This window comes from Scyliorhinus torazame, chromosome 14, assembly GCF_047496885.1.
Source record: "Scyliorhinus torazame isolate Kashiwa2021f chromosome 14, sScyTor2.1, whole genome shotgun sequence".
NCBI lineage: Eukaryota > Metazoa > Chordata > Chondrichthyes > Carcharhiniformes > Scyliorhinidae > Scyliorhinus > Scyliorhinus torazame.
In genome coordinates this window covers 18,465,792-18,484,604 of record NC_092720.1, presented here as the reverse complement: position 1 = coordinate 18,484,604, position 18,813 = coordinate 18,465,792, and the positions used below count along the sequence as shown (strand labels likewise).

The 18,813-nt window shown below is 46.7% G+C and overlaps 1 protein-coding gene across 2 annotated transcripts in view; it reads right to left on the bottom strand.

Moving 5' to 3' along the window:
• The window catches only part of LOC140389558 (ski-like protein), an 84,826-nt gene extending 75,046 nt beyond the window's left edge, over positions 1-9,780 (bottom strand). For both annotated transcript variants that reach the window (XM_072473784.1, XM_072473785.1), the window contains exon 1: positions 7,476-9,780. In XM_072473784.1, the coding sequence (XP_072329885.1) occupies positions 7,476-8,588 (1,113 nt within the window). In that variant the 5' untranslated portion in view covers positions 8,589-9,780. The remainder of the gene's footprint in view (positions 1-7,475) is intronic.
• Positions 9,781-18,813: the final 9,033 nt, after the last annotated feature.

Below are 18,813 nucleotides of genomic sequence, written 5' to 3'. Positions count from 1 at the left end.
TAGACTCATGTATAGAAACAGAAAATGCTGGAAAAGCTCAGCAGGTCCGGCAGCATCTGTGGTTGTGGACTGAGCAATGGTATTCTGCCAGTTTAGAGCAGCATAGTGGCACAGTGGTTAGCACTTCTGCCTCACAGCATCAGGAACCTGGGTTTGGTTCCAGCCTTGGGTTACTGTGTGGAGTTTGCACGTTCTCCGCGTGTCTGTGTGGCTTTCCTCCGGGTGCTCCAGTTTCCACCCACAGTCCAAAAATGTTGAGGTTAGGTGAGGAGTGGGCCTAGGTAGAGTGGTCTTTCAGAGGGTCGGTGCAGACTGGATGGGCCGAATGGCCTTCTTCTGTCCTGTGGGGATTCTATGAAAGTAGTGAGCCAATCTTCATTTAGTCTCCCTACTGTAGGGAAGGCTGCATCGTGAGCACTAAATGCAGTAGACTAAATTGAATAGTGAATCACTTGTCCTAGAATTTACAGTGTAGAAGGAGGCCATTTGGCCTGAGTCTGCACCAGCCCTTAGAAAGAGCACCCCACTTAACAATAATCGCTTATTGCCACAAATAGGCTTCAATGAAATTACTTTGAAAAGCCCCCAGTCGCCACATTCCGGCCCCTGTTCAAGAAGGCCAGTACGGGAATTGAACCTACGCTGCTGTCTTGTTCTGCATTACAAGCCAGCTGTTTAGCCCACTGTGCTAAACCCACACCGCTACCCTATACCCGTAATCCAATAACCCCACCTAATCTTTTGGACACTATGGGACAATTTAGCTTGGCCATTCCACCTAACCTGCACATCTTTGGGCTGTGGGAGGAAACCGGAGCACCCGGAGGAAACCCACGCAGACACAGGGAGAAAGTGCAAACTCCACACAGTCACCTGAAGCCAGAATTGAACCCAGGTCCCTGGAGCTTTGAGGCAGCAGTGCTAACCACTGTGCCACCATGCCGCCCCACTTCTTCACCTGCAGTGTTTAAGGCCTTGGATGTAATGGGACAGGTGCTACACTTACTGAGACTACATGTGCAGGTGCCGTGAGAAGGGGATGAGGTGCTGGTTGTGATGGAGGAATGGACCAATGATCACAGAGGGAACGGTTCCTATGGAATGCTGACCGGAGAGGTGAGAAAGTGATGTGTTTAGTCGTGGCATCATTCTGGAGTTGGCAGAGAACGATCCTTTGAATACAGAGGCTGGCGGAGTGAAAGGTGAGGATATGTGGAACCCGATCATAGTTTTGGGAGGGAGGGGAATGGGTGTGGGAAACCCTCGGCTCAGAAAAAAAGCAAATGTCAGAAATGCCATTTTGCAAAGTAGCATCATCAGAACAGATCTGACGGCGGCAAAGAAACTGGGAGAATGGAATCTTTACAAGAAAGAGGGTGTGAGGAAGAGTAGTTGAGTTGCCATGAGCGTCGGCGGACAGGTAATGAATATTGGGAGACAGTCTATCACCAGAAAAGGAGAAGTGTCAGAGTTGGATGATGTGAAGGTGAGGAAGGGGGGGGGGGAAAGAGAGAGAGAGAATTGGAAGCAAAAATAATTAATTTTTCCAGATCCGGTCAACAGCATGACGTGATACTGATACAGTCATCGATGTAATGGAATAAGAGTTGCGGGAGGAAGCCTGAATAGGACTGGAACAAGGAATCTTCTACACACCTCACAAAAAGACAGGTACAATGAGGGCCCATGTGGGTATCCATAGCAAAACCTTTTATTTGGAGGAAGTGAGACAAGTTAAAGGAAAAATTGTTAAGTGAGTGAACATGTTCAGCCAGACAGGAGATGGCGGTAGATGGGAAGGATTCAGACCTCTTTTCAAGGAAGATGGGGAGAGCCCTCAGACTGTCCTGGTGAGGGGTGGAGGTGCAGAGGTGTGCAGGATTGAACATCCAACTGAAAAGGTGGTGTTCAGACCAGGAAACTGGAAACTGTTAAAATGTCACAGGGAACCAGAGGAATCACGGGTGAGGGTGGGTTAGGTTCAGGTATAATGTTCAGCAGAGTCAAATTGTCTGCTAATAACTTGCTGTTTCAATACAAGTATGAAGAATGACCATTTTGGAAAGTAGTGCTTATCAAGGACTGCCTCTAGAATGTGAATACGAGACAGCATCTTGAAAGAGATCGGAGAGGAATTTGAAAAATGGGGATGAAATCCTTGTGTCTGGAAGTCTAACATCCAAAACTGTTTCATAAAAATTCACACTTGAATTTAAACATTTGGTGAAAATGAACTGAATGTATGTCCCGCGTGGTGATTTCTTATAGCTTTACAATAAGGTCAAACCAGCATTCAATGATTAGGAAACACCTCCACACACAAAGGGTGATAGAAGTTTGGAACTCTCTTCCACAAACAACAAATGATGGCCAATCAATTGTTAATTTCAAATCTGAGATCTATAGATTCTTGTTAGCCAATAGGTATTACAGGACAAGGGCAAAGGCACGTATATGGCATTAGGACACAGGTGAACCATGATCGCACTGTCTAGAAGGACAGGCTCAAGAGGCTAAATGGTTTCCTCCTATTCCAGAGAGGTGATATAAAACTTTAGAACATTGAGATCCATGTTGTTGTAAGCTTGAACCTCAGGATGATACTAACTTTAGAATTTCTCCACAATTATTTCTCTTTGCATGATTAAAATGTACATTGCCAGTATATTCATTAACATTTAGCAACTTAATAACTGGGCTAAGGGAGATGGAGTTAAATCTTAAGCAAAGCACTGTGAATGCTGGCAAACTGAAATAAAAACAAGAAGTGCTGGAAAAACTCAGCAGGTCTGGCAGTAACTGTGGAAAGAGAGTTTGCCTTCTGAATCGAATATGGGTTCTTCAGAACACTCCAGGGATTAAGCACTAGCTCAATGGTGTGGTGTTGTCGTCCAGGCATCAAAAAGATACTGAGTAATTACACTTTTCCTTCTGAAAAAGTGGCCACACAATAATTTAAAGTCATGGCACAGTAGTAAAAATCTGGACCTTTTTCAGTAAAAATGGTGCTGCAGTATAAATAAACCATATTGGAAAAATTGGTATTTTTTAAAACTATTACATGTCCAAGTCAAACAAATAAAACTGGATTTTAATTGTTTAATTGCAGATAATTTAAGTAATTCTAATTAAAAGCAAATGCATGGGAAGGTTTTTGTAACAAAAGCATGAACTATTGCTCATCTCTTACATGGCTGCCAATCGTTCAATAATCTACAAGTTAATTACCTACACCAGGCACACTGGGGCTGGTTTAGCACAGGGCTAAATTGCTGGCTTTGAAAGCAGACCAAGACAGGCCAGCAGCACGGTTCAATTCCCGTACCAGCCTCCCCAAACAGGTGCCGGAATGTGGCAACTAGGGGCTTTTCACAGTAACTTCATTTGAAGCCTACTTGTGACAATAAGCGATTTTCATTTCATTTTTTCATTTCAAAGTACCATGGGATGGGGAGGGGAAGGGAAACACTTGAAACAATCCCCTTTTATGAGCTGGAAATGCCAGTGATGTCAGCAGAGCCTGTATGGGTGGGGTGGAGAGGACAAATTTCAGGTAGGAGTGGGAAAGGACAGTAATGACTCACACTGTTCCACGTAAAAGAAATAAAAACTGTGGTTGTCACAGCCCTAACCACTGGATACACATTAGGCCCACAGAGATTACTTATTGACACTTGTGCTTCCTGTTCTTTTGTACTGTCAACCACAAGAACTTTTTTAGAATACCTTCAAACATAGAGAATTACGGTATCTTCAACCAGAACTTCAAAAGCGCCCATTAAAATGCTTCGTGACCTAAGATTTTGAAAGGTGCTATGCAAATACAAATTCTCTCTTTAAATAAAGTTCAAAATTAATTAAACTGATTTAATCATCACGCATTCCTCTCCACCCCACTGTGTAAAATTGAACAGCTCTAATAATTTCACTCAGTCTGTACTTCTCAAACAAGAAAAAGGTGTGTGTTTTCATAAAATCTACCAATGGCTATTATCTAAAGAAAAGAAAAACTTACTACCTTTCGTGACCATCAGATGTCTCAGAGCACTTTACAGCTACTAATACTTTTCAAGTGTAGTCACTGCTGTAATTTAGGAAATGCAGCAGCCAGTTTACCCACAGCAAGCTCCCACAACAGCAATGTGATGATGGCTACACAATCTGTTCTGGGATGTTGTTTGAGGGATAAACATCTATCAAAATAATGTCATATGGTCATTTACATCCAGTGGAGAGGTCAGACAGAGCTTTGGTTTAATATCTCATTTAAAAGACAATATCCCCCGACAGTGCAGCACTCCCTCCTAATTGCACAGGAATATCAAATTTGTGGGCGGCACATGGCGCAGTGGTTAGCACTGCTGCCTACGATGCTGGGGACCAGGGTTCCATCCCGGCCCCGGGTCACTGCCTGTGTGGAGTTTGCACATTCTCCCCCTGTCTGTGTGGGTCTCACCCCCCACAACCCAAAGGTGTGCAGGGTAGGTGGATTGGCCACGCTAAATTGCCCCTTAATTGAAAAAAATTATAATTGGGTATTCTAAATTTAAAAAAGGAATATCAAATTTGACTTTTGTGCTCAAGTCGTTGGAGCGAAACTTAAAAACCACGACCTTCTGACTTGGAGACAACAGTGCTACCCAATGAGTCATGTCTGACACAGACGACAACTGTGGTCAAAATTATAATTGTAACCTTATGCCAAGTGTTCTTACTATCGATAGGCATCCACACCTCACCCCTGACACTAAACCCTGCCCCCATTTCCTCTTCCTGCTCCCATTTCCTCCTCCAAGATTGTAGTTCTTAAAACAGTGCAAAATTGCTAATTTTATAGTAACTATAGGGAAAATAAAGAAGTGATGTACTTAATGCTGTGGTCAACGGCTGTGCCTTTCCTATATGCTTTGTTGCCCCAACTTGCCTAAACTTCCACTGCCCACAGGTCTTGCTCCCTACCAGGATTGTCCTTACTGACCTGGATTGGCTCTCCATCTCCAATTGCATTGGGGTACATTTTCAATTTGCCATGGTTTCTGCAACGGGCACCTGAGCAGCAACAGCATTTTTTGCACCACAACACTAAATTGAAAATCCATTCCACGGAATTTAAAACTCTTGTTCCTATTTCTAATCCCTTGCATAATCTTTGCCTTTCTACACCTGCAGCTTTCACCTCTATATCCCATTGTGTATCCTCTATTCTTAGAAAAAAAATGTCTCCTTTTCATTCCTCCTCTCCTTCCCACCACTGGCAGCTGTACTGTCAGGCGCATAGGTCCTATGCTGTTTTTACATTGTTAATCAGGTCACAGCAGAGTGGCTCATGCATATCATTCTCAATACAACTGCTAAAAAATAAATCCTCGTATTCAGAGGGTGCACACACTGGTTGTGACTGTCCTTGCACCAAGTACTCCCGCCATGATAGCAGCACTTGTGCGGCAATGCATGGCCAAAAAACATCACACTAAACCATTGCGTGTGCCAGCATGTTGATATAATGACATCAGATCAAAAAGGACTGCACTGCACCTGAAACAGTGCATTTACTGAAAGCACATGGTACAGCAGCAGTTGGGAAAGCCTGGCAAAAATTGGCTCTCCTTATTACTGCTTTTAGATTGTACCAGCTGGTAGCCATAGGTTTGCCCTGACAAATAGACAATGCTGAAAGAAAAGTGTCACAATCACATTGTTCAGGATTTGTAATACCAGTGCGCCAAATATTATTCAAATGCTTACAGTGGAATACAAAGCCTGAACAGAATCAAATAATCCCTCTCAGAACAAATCCCAAACATAAAGGCTTGAGTCAGCAGTTTGACTTCAGTGAGCAGGACTGACCTGGAAGGCAAAGGTCACTCAAGGCCAAAACAACATTTTCCACTTTGCAGATGGAAATGTTTGTAAAACAAGGTTTTTTTATAAGCAATCTTCAGTCGAACAACTCTAAGGGCGTGTACAATTGTCTATATTGCCTAGATGGGGGATTTTCACAGTAACTTCATTGCAATGTTAATGTAAGCCTACTTGTGACAATAATAAAGATTATCTTTGTACCTAGTCCTAACATTTTAGCTAGCAGCTACTGGTTTCAAAAACAGCTGACATATTCAGGCTTTCATAGGCAGAGCTCAAGCGTAACATGGCAAATGCAGCATAACACCTATAATGCTGTCAAAGTTAGCCCAGTTCAGACGTTTATGGAGCCAGCCATCACAATCTAAACATTCTCTCCACTTCTCAATGCCAAATCCATTCCCCCAATTATCTCTGGCCAAATCTATCTTTGGGAAACTTGGCCAAAAAAAATTCACCAAAACCAGGATCACTGCTGAAGTCCATGTTTTGCCGAGCCAGAACCAAGTACCTCTTACACAACAAGGACATTAAACAGGTTACTTAAATCAAAGCTCCTTATACAGGTTGGCAATAATGAAACAACCATTTCTTGTCCACATGATTAACTACACAGTTTAACAGCAGAAATAATTGCCACAAAGATGAAACTCAGTCCACATCAGTAATTTTTCTTTTTTATACGTTATGATTTAATGAGAAAAATAGACAATAAAATCACACTCGTTTAGCACACTGGGCTAAATAGCTGGCTTTTAAAGCAGACCAGGGCAGGCCAGCAGCACGGTTCAATTCCCGTACCAGCCTCCCCGAACAGGTGCCGGAATGTGGCGACTAGGGGCTTTTCACAGTAACTTCATTGAAGCCTACTTGTGACAATAAGCAATTTTCATTTCATTTCATTCTGGCACCAGTGATCAAGATTACATTATACAATCAATGTTTCACCATCCAAGTGGCACCATGCATCTTATCCAAGCACCAACGCAGGCCTAAAATTTACTCCAAAATCCATTCCCCAGCATTGGTAATATCTTGTTTTTGTATCACTCTGCACCACCCCAACATACCTCAGCCCCAACATCAATGGGCACCTGCAGTGTGACATTTTGTCTCCCAGTTTCCAAACCAGTAATCAGATGGCCTGAATGAGATTGTCAATCAGTGACAAATTAGGGTGAGTTTTGTTTCAAAGCTCAGCTCACCAAACTGGTGTAGGAGTATCCAAGCTCTTTCCACTTACAGCCACATTTAGGCAGCACATTTTGTTCCATCAACCTGGGCTGAATTTGAACTCTATCTGAAGTGAAAATAAGTGTCAAACTACTCAGTTCACACAGTGCAGATTTATGTTATCTTAAGAAAAAGGAAACAATTTACATTGCTACAGCCTCGCTTCAGCCTCGCTTCACAGGGTCAAGCCATCCCAAAGCACTTGACAGCCAATGTAGTATTTCATTTAAAATGGAGGAAACTACCACAAAGTGAGGAGATTCGTGTCAGATCACCTGTTCAGTGATTTGGTTGAGAGATAAACATTGACCAGAAAATATTTGCTCATTGGAACTTCTATCATTGACAAAGATAGCCTTCAAGTCAATTTTGGAACTTACCTTTGCATGCATTCGTTTTCGCTGGTTATTGATGTTGAATCTCGCTTTCATTTCTTCCAGATATTGCTGCAGGAACTTTTCATCAGAGGTTTCTGCATATTTACGGCTCAGGTGCATATAGCAGCGCCATTTGGCGGAATCAAAGCCCCAGTGGCAGGTTCTCTTGTCTGGAGACCTGTGCGAGTGCAGCACAAACTTCTGGGGAGAAAACATCATGTGGCAGTCCAGGCACTGAATACAGGCAGCATCAGGATGATTGTAGAACTGCGGCACGAACAGACCTTGGCATTTCCCAAGACACCAATGCTCCACCTCAAAGCTGGAACCAGTGCTCTGTAACTGGGAAAGGTATGCTTTGCCAGGGAGTTTGTTGACATCTGGAGGCAGGATGCCTGGGTGAACCAGGGCATTACATAACCTCTGAGCATCAGTTTGGGTTATAAGTCCACAAGAGGGAGCATTGAAAGGCAAGATGCCCAGGACCTTGAGAATTTGTAGCTGTTCTGCTGTACATCTTGAGCAGTAAATATACAATTCATCACAGACAGTATTGATCTGTTGAAGAGAAAAATCACGAAGCACTGAATTTAGGACCTGTGGCAAACACAGCCTCTTCTCCCCACCAACCATGAAGCATGAGATGGTCTCTCCCTCCAGTAAAGTATGAGAGAGATCAGTTGAACTGTCTGAGGGGATAAACAGTGGTCCTGGGAGCACGGGGGGTGATGCCATGGGTACAAGTCCTCCTGGTGACAGACATTCTTGGGTACAACGGGCTGAGAATGCTGCTGGCCCACCCAGTGAGCTCTGACTGCTCAAGTGAAACTGTGCCAATGTGTGTTTGAGGGCAGGGTTAAGATCCAATGGGCGAACTCCTGACAGCAGGCAAGCTTTGGACACACCCATGTCTATGTGTGCTGTCTCCTCCAGTCCAAGTCCATGCCCACGTTCCTGTTTTACTCCTGGGGTTTTGAATATATTTGTAATTCTATCAAAATCCTTTGCTGCAATGCTTCTTTCTCCCACTCCATCACATATTGGCTCTTTTTTCACCATTACTTCACCCAAGCTTCCTGCATCCACCACTCTCAAAGCTCCTTGTACATTTGCCATCGTTGCTGGGAAAACTGCCAGATGATTTTTTTTTTCCCAAACACAATTTTTAGATTAAATTACTAAAAAGAAAATCAGCACAGAATGGTCTTTCTCGCGCATTTCAACACATTCTGGTCACATAGCATTGACAAAGAGTAGAATGCTGCCAACAAGGGTCTGTATCACCAAAGCTACTCAAGGCAAAAGGCAAGTTTTGATTGCCTCCACATTTGTACTTCTTTACCGAATTAATGCCATGTACACAGCGCCGAGTTGTGCAGTCCCATTCCACTGCCAATATTCAGCCGAGTACGAAGAACCACACAGACGCGCACACTTGTCTGCTCAGCAGGTGTCGAGCCAGCCTCTCCTTATTTGAAATTTCTCAGCACTGATTTGATCATTGGCCAGATGGGGAGGAAGTACACCTTTCTAACCAGAGAGAGCACTTTGGATCCAAACCACCGTTTTCACGTGGGATGTGCCAAACCCCAGGGCAAACCTTCCTGCCCGTTTCAATTCAAATGTCCTCCTCACGACTGAAATGTCGGTGCGTTTTCCATCCGAGGGCACGTCTGATGGGGCCTCAGGGGGAGGTTGTCATTGAGGGGGGTTGCTTGCTGACTTTGGGGGGGTGAAGAGAGTGAGAGAGAGGAAGGGAAAGGAACAAGAGCCGCCGCTGAACTCGCCTCACACGAGACGACGATTTTTCCCTCCGCTCCCTCCCCCCCCGCCCCGGGGTCAGCCCGGGGCTGCTGATAACCGCGGCGGCGAGTCTCTTCCACAGAAGCTTCAAATGGAGACGTGGGGGAGGGGAGGTGCTGACAGATCCCGGGGCCGCTCCCAATTTAATTCCCCCCCTCTGTCCGTCTGGAGAACATGTCACTCATCAATCAATGAGGGTCCCGGCGGCCGGGGTTCGTTGACAGGCCGAGCGAGGGGGGGGGGCTTGTCCGGGGACCTGTCAACACTCGAGCGGCCTCTCCTCCTCCTCCTCACACACACACACACACACACACAGGCGCTTCTCCCGCTCTCGGTGATCGGCGGTATCCCCTCTTCACCCGCAAGTCTCTTGTACAATGGCCGGGGCCCCGGCTCTGTGACAGTGTGTCTGACTGACTCGGCTGGCTGGCGGACTGTCTCCTCCTCGGCGGCTTTCTCTCCCCGCGGGCAGCCCCGGCTGTTGACGTCACCGCCGCACAGAGAGCGTCGACGTCAACACCGCCCACGCACGAAACGCGTACGTCACCCGGCGAGACGGCGCGCGCTGACTCACAGGCTCCGGCCAGGTGCGGGCGCCCAGTCACGTGCCCCCCTCCCCCTTCTCTCTCTCTGACCTGTTTAAAGGGACACCGCCGGAAAGAGTCGGGAGGGGAGGGGAGGGGAGGGGGGACTTCCCCATTTATTGTGGTGACAATTCAGAGGCCCGCCCTAATGCAGCACGGTAGCATCGTGGTTAAAAGCAAATTACTGCAGATGCTGGAATCTGAAACGAAAGAGAAAATGCTGGAAAATCTCAGCAGCTCTGGCAGAATCTGTAGGGAGAGAAAATAGCTAATGTTTCGAGTCCACTGACTCTTTGTCAAAAGCATAGTGGTTAGCACAGTTGCTTCACAGCTCCAGGATCCCAGGTTCGATTCCCGGCCTGGGTCACTGTCTGTGCGGAGTCTGCACGTTCTCCCCGTGTCTGGGTGGGTTTCCTCCGGGTGCTCCGGTTTCCTCCCTCAGTCCAAAGACGTGCGGGTTAGGTGGATTGGCTATGCCAAATTGTTCCTAGTGTCCAGAAAATGTTAAGTGGGGGTTATTGGGCTAAGGGGATAGGGTGGATACGTGGGCTTCAGTAGGGTGCTCTTTGAAAGGGCCGTGCAGACTAGATGGCAGAATGGCCTCCTTCTGCAGCCCTTCTCCTGTTTCAAAGTCCTATGTTCCCAGGGAGCCCAGAGTCTGGTTCCAGCCACTGCTCCTCAGTCCAGTTGACACAGGCTCTTCTCGAGTCCAAGACTGGTTCCTCTTCAATGGAATTACACAGGAGTGTGTAGCTGGGGACTAGCCGAGGACTTTGAGGATGGGCGGGTAGGAGTGTTTTTGGAATGGGGTAGAACTATGGTCACCGAGTATGACCTCTGCATGATATTCCACTGTGAATATTCTTCTGATTAATACTGTGGCATAATACTGTGGACACTGGAAATCTGAAATAAAAACAAAAAATGCTGGAAAAACCTGGTGCTCCATAACGTGATCAAACAGGTTGACTATTAACCTGCAAATTCTTCCAAAACTGCCCACGGTAAAAGCATGAGAGTCTCCTGGTCAATCAGAACCTCCAGTAGGTAACAGCACACCACTGCAGTACTTTGTCAAGCACAAGCAAGGACCAACACTGGAGCCCGAATCTTCCATCCTTGTTCGCGGTTGGGATTTTCCGGTGCTGCCAAACGTTAATGGAGTTTTGGCTGGAATGCTAAATTTTCCATCCTCACTCACAACAGGTCCCGCCACGGTCAAGTCTGGAGAACCCTGTCCTCGAAGTCCATGGGTGCTAATGCTCTCTTGGTGCAGGTACCGACAGAGAAGGAATAAAAAAGCAAACAGTGTGTCCAAATGGCTACATAAAAAAACATCTGAATGAAACGTGAAGGCATAAAGAAAGAAACAAGACAAAACCAACCAGCAACACAAAATAGGAGAGAAGAAATAGGTGGGGTTACGGGGATAGGGTGGAGGTGTGGGCTAAAGTAGGGTGCTCTTTCCAAGGGCCAGTGCAGACTCAATGGGCCGAATGGCCTCCTTCTGCACTATAAATTCTATGATTTTATGAACACATAGAACAAGATGAAGGCAGGGGTTATGATCTTAGGACTAGACTTGTCGTGTTCAGATGTTTCTTCTGTAGTCATTGACGCCTCATTTGGTCACAACCTGTGTTTTTTTGTTAACTATACCCATTACCATCCTCGTTTGGATTATGAAATCTTTTGCTATTAAGTCCCCCGGCCTCCATCCTATAACAGACCTTCTCCGTAGCATTTCCTGTCCCCTTCCCCTTGCTTAAATCTCTTACATATCTATTTTCTTTCCGTTCTGATGAAAACTCATTGATCTGATGCAGAAAAAACTCAGCAGGTCAGGCAGTGATTTTTGTTTTTTTATTAATCCTTACTATGGTACATGTCTTCTACCTGTTAACTAATTGGCATTCCTCCAATGCCACCAATCCGAATCCACCATGCCACACAATACCCACTTTATTGATTGACTGTAGAGAGCTTGCAGTCATGTTGGGGGCAGCACGGTAGCACAGTGGTTAGCACAGTTGCTTCACAGCTCCAGGGTCCCAGATTCGATTCCGGCTTGGGTCATTGTCCGTGCGGAGTCTGCACGTTCTCCTCCGGGTGCCTCCCACAGTCCAAAGATGTGCCGGTTAGGTGGATTGGCCATGGTAAATTGCCCCTTAGTGTCCAAAAAGGTTAGCTGGGGTTACTGGGTTACGGGGATAGGGTGGCGGCGTGGGGTGAAGTAGGATACTCTTTCCAAGAGCTGGTGCAGACTCGATGGGCCGAATGGCCTCCTTCTGAACTGTAAATTCTATGATTCTATGTGGTTCCTGCGTGACTATTAATTAAGGTATTGATTATTCATCATATTCTCTCTTGGCATTCCGGATGGCTTTGTGGAGGTCGTACCTGGATTTCTTGTATAGGTCAGGGTCGGCTGCCTTGAACGCCTCAGATCTGTCCTTCAGTAGGGCGTCAATCTCGCGATTGAGCCATGGTTTCCGGTTGGGGAACGCACGTACTGCTTTCTTTGGCACGCAGTGGTCCACACATTTGCTGATGAAGTCTGTGACGGTGGTGGCATACTCATTTAAGTTGGTCGCTGAGTTCTTAAATATGGACCAGTCCACTGTCTCTAAGCAGTGCCTCCATGATGACCGACCAGTGGCCCTGACTTCAGTCGTAATGAAGTGCTTCGAGAGGTTGATCATGAAGCGCATCACCTCCATACTCCCAGAACGCCTTGATCCACTGCAATTCGCATACCGCTGCAACCGGTCCACATCAGACACCATTTCCCTGGCCCTACACTCATCCCCAGAGCATCTCGAAAACAAGGACTCCTACATTAGACTCCTATTTATTGACTACAGCTCCGTCTTCAACACCATAATCCCAGCCAAGCTCATATCAAAGCTCCAAAACCTAGGACTTGGCTCCCCACTCTGCAACTGGATCCATGATTTTCTGACCAACAGACCACAATCAGTAAGAATGAACAACAACACCTCCTCCACAATAGTCCTCAACACCGGCGCCCCGCAAGGCTGCGTAATTAGCCCCTTACTCTACTCCCTGAACACACACGACTGCATGGCAAAACTTGGTTCCAACTCCATCTACAAGTTTGCTGACGATACGACCATAGTGGGCCGGATCTCGAATAATGATGAGTCCGAATACAGGAGGGAGATAGAGAACCTAGTGGAGTGCTGTAGCGACAACAATCTCTCCCTCAATGCCAGCAAAACTAAAGAGCTGGTAATTGACTTCAGGAAGCAAAGTACTGTACACACCCCTGTCAGCATCAACGGGGCCGAGGTGGAGATGGTTAGCAGTTTCAAATTCCTAGGGGTGCACATCTCCAAGAATCTGTCCTGGTCCACCCACGTCGACGCTACCACCAAGAAAGCACAACAGCGCCTATACTTCCTCAGGAAACTAAGGAAATTTGGCAGGTCCACATTGACACTTACCAACTTTTACAGATGCACCATAGAAAGCATCCTATCAGGCTGCATCACAGCCTGGTATGGCAACTGCTCGGCCCAGGACAGCAAGAAACTTCAGAGAGTCGTGAACACTGCCCAGTCCATCACACAAACCTGCCTCCCATCCATTGACTCCATCTACACCTCCCGCTGCCTGGGGAAAGGCTGGCGCCAACCCGCGCATGCATGGTTGCCGTCCACTCCGAGTCCGCCCCGCAAGAAGATGGCGGACAGATCTTGCGGGGCTGCGGACGAAAGGAGGTCCTCCTTCAGAGAGGACGGCCCGACGATCGGTGGTCACCAATCGCGGGCCACCCCACATTTGAGGTACCCCCCGGTGCAGGATCTCCCCCCCAGCATTCCTGCGCTGTTCCCGACGGCAGCGACCAGGTGTGGACGGCACCGGGGGGAACCCGCCGTTTTGGCCTTGGCGCTAGGCCCATCTGGGCCTGAGAATAGCAGGGGTGCCGGAGAATCGCCATTTTGGGTGTCTCGGGCGATTCTCCGGCCTGCGGCCCGCGGAACTCGACGGGGCCGTTTCCGCCGCTTGGGAGAATCGCGGGAGGGCATCGGACCGGCGTCGCGGTAAATTTTGGAGGCCCAGGCGATTCTCCCAACCGGCGCGGGAGTGGAGAATCGCGCCCATGGTCTCTGAAGGGCACTAACAACATCGGTTCAGTCCCTATACCAGCTATGGTAGTTCATGGAGGTGTTCCATGCTTGCTGTGAAAGGGTGCATATCAAGCTATATATCCAATTGTCTCAATCTGATGGAGTGAGCTGCCTCTGAATTTTCTTGCGAACAATGGCTAATTATCAATTAGTCATAACCATTCATTAATTAGAGGACCAATTTTGTGAACATTATTTGCAAGGGCCTAAAGCCTCAGGACCTCCGAAAGAGACTATCTCCGGAAAACAGGCACATTTGGTCAACCCAGCGAAACAACAATGTTATAATGATCAGAACATTTCTTTGAGGTATTTTTATTTTTTTCACTCACTGGTTGGCATTGCTGGCTAGGTCAGCATTTATTGTCCACCCGTAATTACCCTTGAGATGGTGATGGGTGAGCCACCTTCTTGAGCCGCTGTTGTACTTGTGAGTATTGAAGGGGGTTCCAGGACTTAGACCCAACAACAGAGAAGGAATGGCGATATATTTCCAAGTTGGGATACTGAGTAACTTGGGAGGCAAAATTGAAGGTTGTGGTGTTCCCATGTATATGTTGCTCTTGTCCTTCTAAGTGGTAGTGGTTGCAGGTTCGAAAGGTGCTGTGGTAGGAACCTTGGTGAATTCCTGCAATGTATCTTGTGGGTGGCAGTGGATAGGTTACCAATCAAACGGGCTGCTTTGTCCTGGATCATGTTGAGCATTTTAAGTGTTTTTGGAGCGGCACTTTTCCATCATATTCTTGACTTGTGCCCTGTAGATGGTGGCTTCGGGGAGTTAGGAGGTGAATTACTCACTACAGAACTCCCAGTCTCTTACCTGGTCTTGTACTCAGTATTTATATGACTGGTGCAGTTCAGTTTCTGGTTAATGGTAACCCCCCAGGATGTTGATTGAGGGATAAATAAGAATTCAAAATGGTGCCACCTGAGAGGGAATCAAGTCCTCTGATGGAGGTCTTGTTCAAAAGACTGCACCTCTGTTGTGCTCCCAGTACGGCACTAGGAGCATCAGCCTGAGTCATGTGCTCAAGTCTCTGAAGCATTTTTAAAAAATGCTACCAGTAGGCAGAGTACAAGAAACAGACCTTTCAATTCAACCTTGGGTCTTTTTCCTTGGTTGTCAGGATGTGGGAAACATTGGTGGGGCCACATGTATTACCCGTTACTCAGAAGATTGAGTGTAAACCACATACGGCGAGGTTATAGAGTCATACTGAGAACACGGGTCCCTTCCCTCAAAAACATATATAGAGCAGTTTGGGTTTTACAACAAAATGCAGTATCCATTCCTGGTACCAGCCCACAGATTTGTAAAAAAAAAAATTTAGAGCACCCAATTATTTTTTTTTCCAATTAAGGGCCAATTTAGTGTGGCCAATCCACCTACCTGCACGCAGACATGAGGAGAATGTGCAAACTCCATACAGTGACCTGGGGCCTCAGCACCGTGAGGCAGCAGGGCTAACCACTGTGCCACCAAGGGGATGTGAGGAAACATGTTTCCCCAGAGGATGGTGGGAGTCTGGAAGTCGCTGCCTGAAAGGGTGGTGGAGGCAGAGACCCTCTTAACATTTAGGAAGTATTTAGATGTGCAAATGCAATTCCAAGGCATACAGGGCTATGGCCAAGTGCTGGAAAATGGGATTAGAATTCTTTGGTGCTTGCTTTTGACCAGCGCAGACGCAATGGGCCAAAGGGTCTTTTCTGTGCTGTAGAACTCTACGACTCTATGACTCTATGACAAATTAACTCTGTGCCTCACGGCGGCGAGAACCCGGGTTCGGTCACTGTCCGTGTGGAGTTTGCACATTCTCTCCGTGTCTGTATGGGTCTCACCGCCAGAACCTAAAGATGTGCAGGCTAGGCGGATTGGTCACGCTAAATTGCCCCTTAATTGGAAAAAATTAATTGGGTACTCCAAATTTAAAAAAAAGACAAATGGGACTCTAGCATACCTCAACTGGAAATTCAACTTCCATTCCAGTTCCATATTGCCTTTGTCTGCTCCAATTGCTCCAGCACCTATCAATGAAACCTTAATTTACACCTTTATCACCTGAAGAATACATTACTCTGATGTTCTCTCTGCTGGCCCTTCCACTTGTGTTCTCTGCAAAGTACAATCTGCACAAAATGGCCCAAAAAAGATGCCATCTTGTCATTAAATTGTTTGTGTGATCCTGATGATGAAATTATGCGGTGAAATCCAACATCAACTCCAATGCACCAGTGCAGTTTTCCGATGCCTGAAGTGTTCGAAGACCAAGACCTCAAACCCAGCACCAAGTTCATGGTCTACAGAGCAGCCGTGGTCCTCGCAGTCCTGCAAGCATCAGATACATGGACAATGTACAGCAGGCACCTCAAATCGCTGCAGACATAACACCAATATTGCTTCCACAAAATCCTACAAATCCATTGGCAGGACAGGCATACCAACATGAGCGTCCTCTCCCAGGCCAATATACCCAGTATCGAGGCACTGGTCACACTTAACTGCTGCGATGGGTGGGTCACATTGCCCACGTGTCCGACACAAGACTCCCAAAACAAGTGCTCTATTCCGAGCTCCGCAATTGTAAGGGATCACTAGGAGAGCAGAGGAAACACTACAAGGACACTCTGAAAGCCTCTCTAAATAAATGCAACATCCCCACCGACACGTGGGAATTTGTAGAATCCACTGAAACAGCATGCATTGACCAGGCAAGTAGAAAACAAAGATTATATTTACTTATGATATTACACTCGCCACCCCCCAAAGGGTCTCCCTTCCCGACCTGCTCCCGGATCGGGGGTTTTTATACTAGAGGTCTGATTCCCACAGTTAAGAGGGAAACCCCGCCACCTTGTTACCGGGGTGCTCATATTCAAAGGAAGTCACCTGGAATTTAATTGTCCTGATAGCATGACCTCCTTGAGGGTCATAACAGAATCGCTTGCCTTAGAATGCACAAACTGGAGAAAAAACATCCGCAAAGGCGCCAATCTCCTCGAGCATCGTAAGGTGGAGCACAGGGAGGCAAAGTGTAAATAATGCAAGGAGAGCAGAATCCAGAGCGTCCCACCACCCATCTCATCAAACACCATCTGCCAAACCTGCAGCAGAGTCTGCGGATCAAGGATCAGACTATCCAGCCACCGAAGAACCCACCTCCCCGGAGTGGAAGCAAATCATCCTCGACCCTCAGGGTCTGCCCGAGAGAGCGAGTGCAATCTTGCTACGTGAACATTGGCAGCTGTGTTCCCTACGTAAACACTTGATTGGCTGTCAAGCGCATTGGCACAGAGATCATGAAAGATGCTATATAAATGCAAGCTTCTCCTTTCATTTTATTCCTTCAGCAGATATCCACTAGCTGGCTTCATCATTTCCCCTAAGGGAACACCAACCAATTGTAAAGCTCATCCATCATTCAGGCTGCAAAATACTGGTTATTTTTATTTAAAAAATAATTGCAACTTTACAAAAAACTTCACTCAAAATTTCCCCAGTGACAGAGAAAGATCTGTGGGTGCAGGTGAAAGCAAACACCCTGCATTAGATAGGCTTAAAATAAAAGGTGAGGGGTGGATTTATAGGTATGTCAGAGAAAAAGATAAATCTCTCTGGCAAGTCGAGGTGCAGGAAGGAGAGCAAGTGAATGATTCTTCCAGAATGTCCTGCATAGAAATAAAAAGAAAGACTTCACAACAACCAGAGATCTCAAAGCGCTTTTCAATCAATTAAGTATCTGTAAAATGTAGTCACTGTTGTAATGTAAGAAGTGCTCAGCAAATTCGCACAAACAGCAATGTGATAATGACCAGATAATCTAGTTTTACTGATGCTGATTAGTGGGTAAATATTGGCCAGGACACTGGGGTTAACTCTACTTTGCAGTAACGCCAAGCGATCTTTTCCATCCACCTGAGGAAGGTGGTGGGGTCTGAGTTTACATCTCATCTGAAGACAGCTCATCTGCAGCTCTCCCTCAGTACTACAGGTTCAGCATTTATCTTTGTGCTGAAGCCCTGGAATGGGACCTGCAACAGCGCAATTAGTTGGCATGCCGCAAGATCTTACAAGATGCTGCAGATCCACTGTCAGTGTTCTCACTCAGGCCAACACCCGCCTGCATTGACCACACTCCATCAGCTCCGTTGGGTAGGCCACATAATAATAATAATAACAATAAAATTAATCGCTTATTGTCACAAGTCGGCTTCAATGAGGTTACTGTGAAAAGCCCCTAGTCGCAACATTCCGGCGTGTTCGGGAAGGCCTCTACGGGAATTGAACCTGCGCTGCTGGCATTGTTCTGCATTACAAGCCAGCTATTTAGCCCACTGTGCTAAACCAGCCCCTAAACATAGTTTGTATGCCTAACGAGAAGCCCAAAACAAGTGCTCTACTCGGAGCTTCAACAGGACAAGCAAGCCCCAGGAGAGTAGAGTAAACGCTTCAAGGACACCCTGAAAGCCTCCTTGAAAGAGTGCACCATCCCCACCAATACCAGGGGATCTCTGGCCAACGGCCACCCAAAGTGGAGACAAAACATCCAGGAAGGAACTGAACACAGAGCTTCATTGCCAAGAACAAGCTGAAGCCAAGCGTCACCAGTAAAAGGAAGGAACACGAGGCGACCTGGGCACCCCACCCACCCGCTCCTCCAACCACCGTCTGCCCCACCTGAGAGAGACTGTTGGTCACGCATTGGACTGGGTCACCCAAGAACTCATTGTTAGTGTGGAAGCAAGTCAGCCTCAACTCTGAGAAGAAGGAGAAGAAGAAAATGACCCATGCAGTAAGTGTTG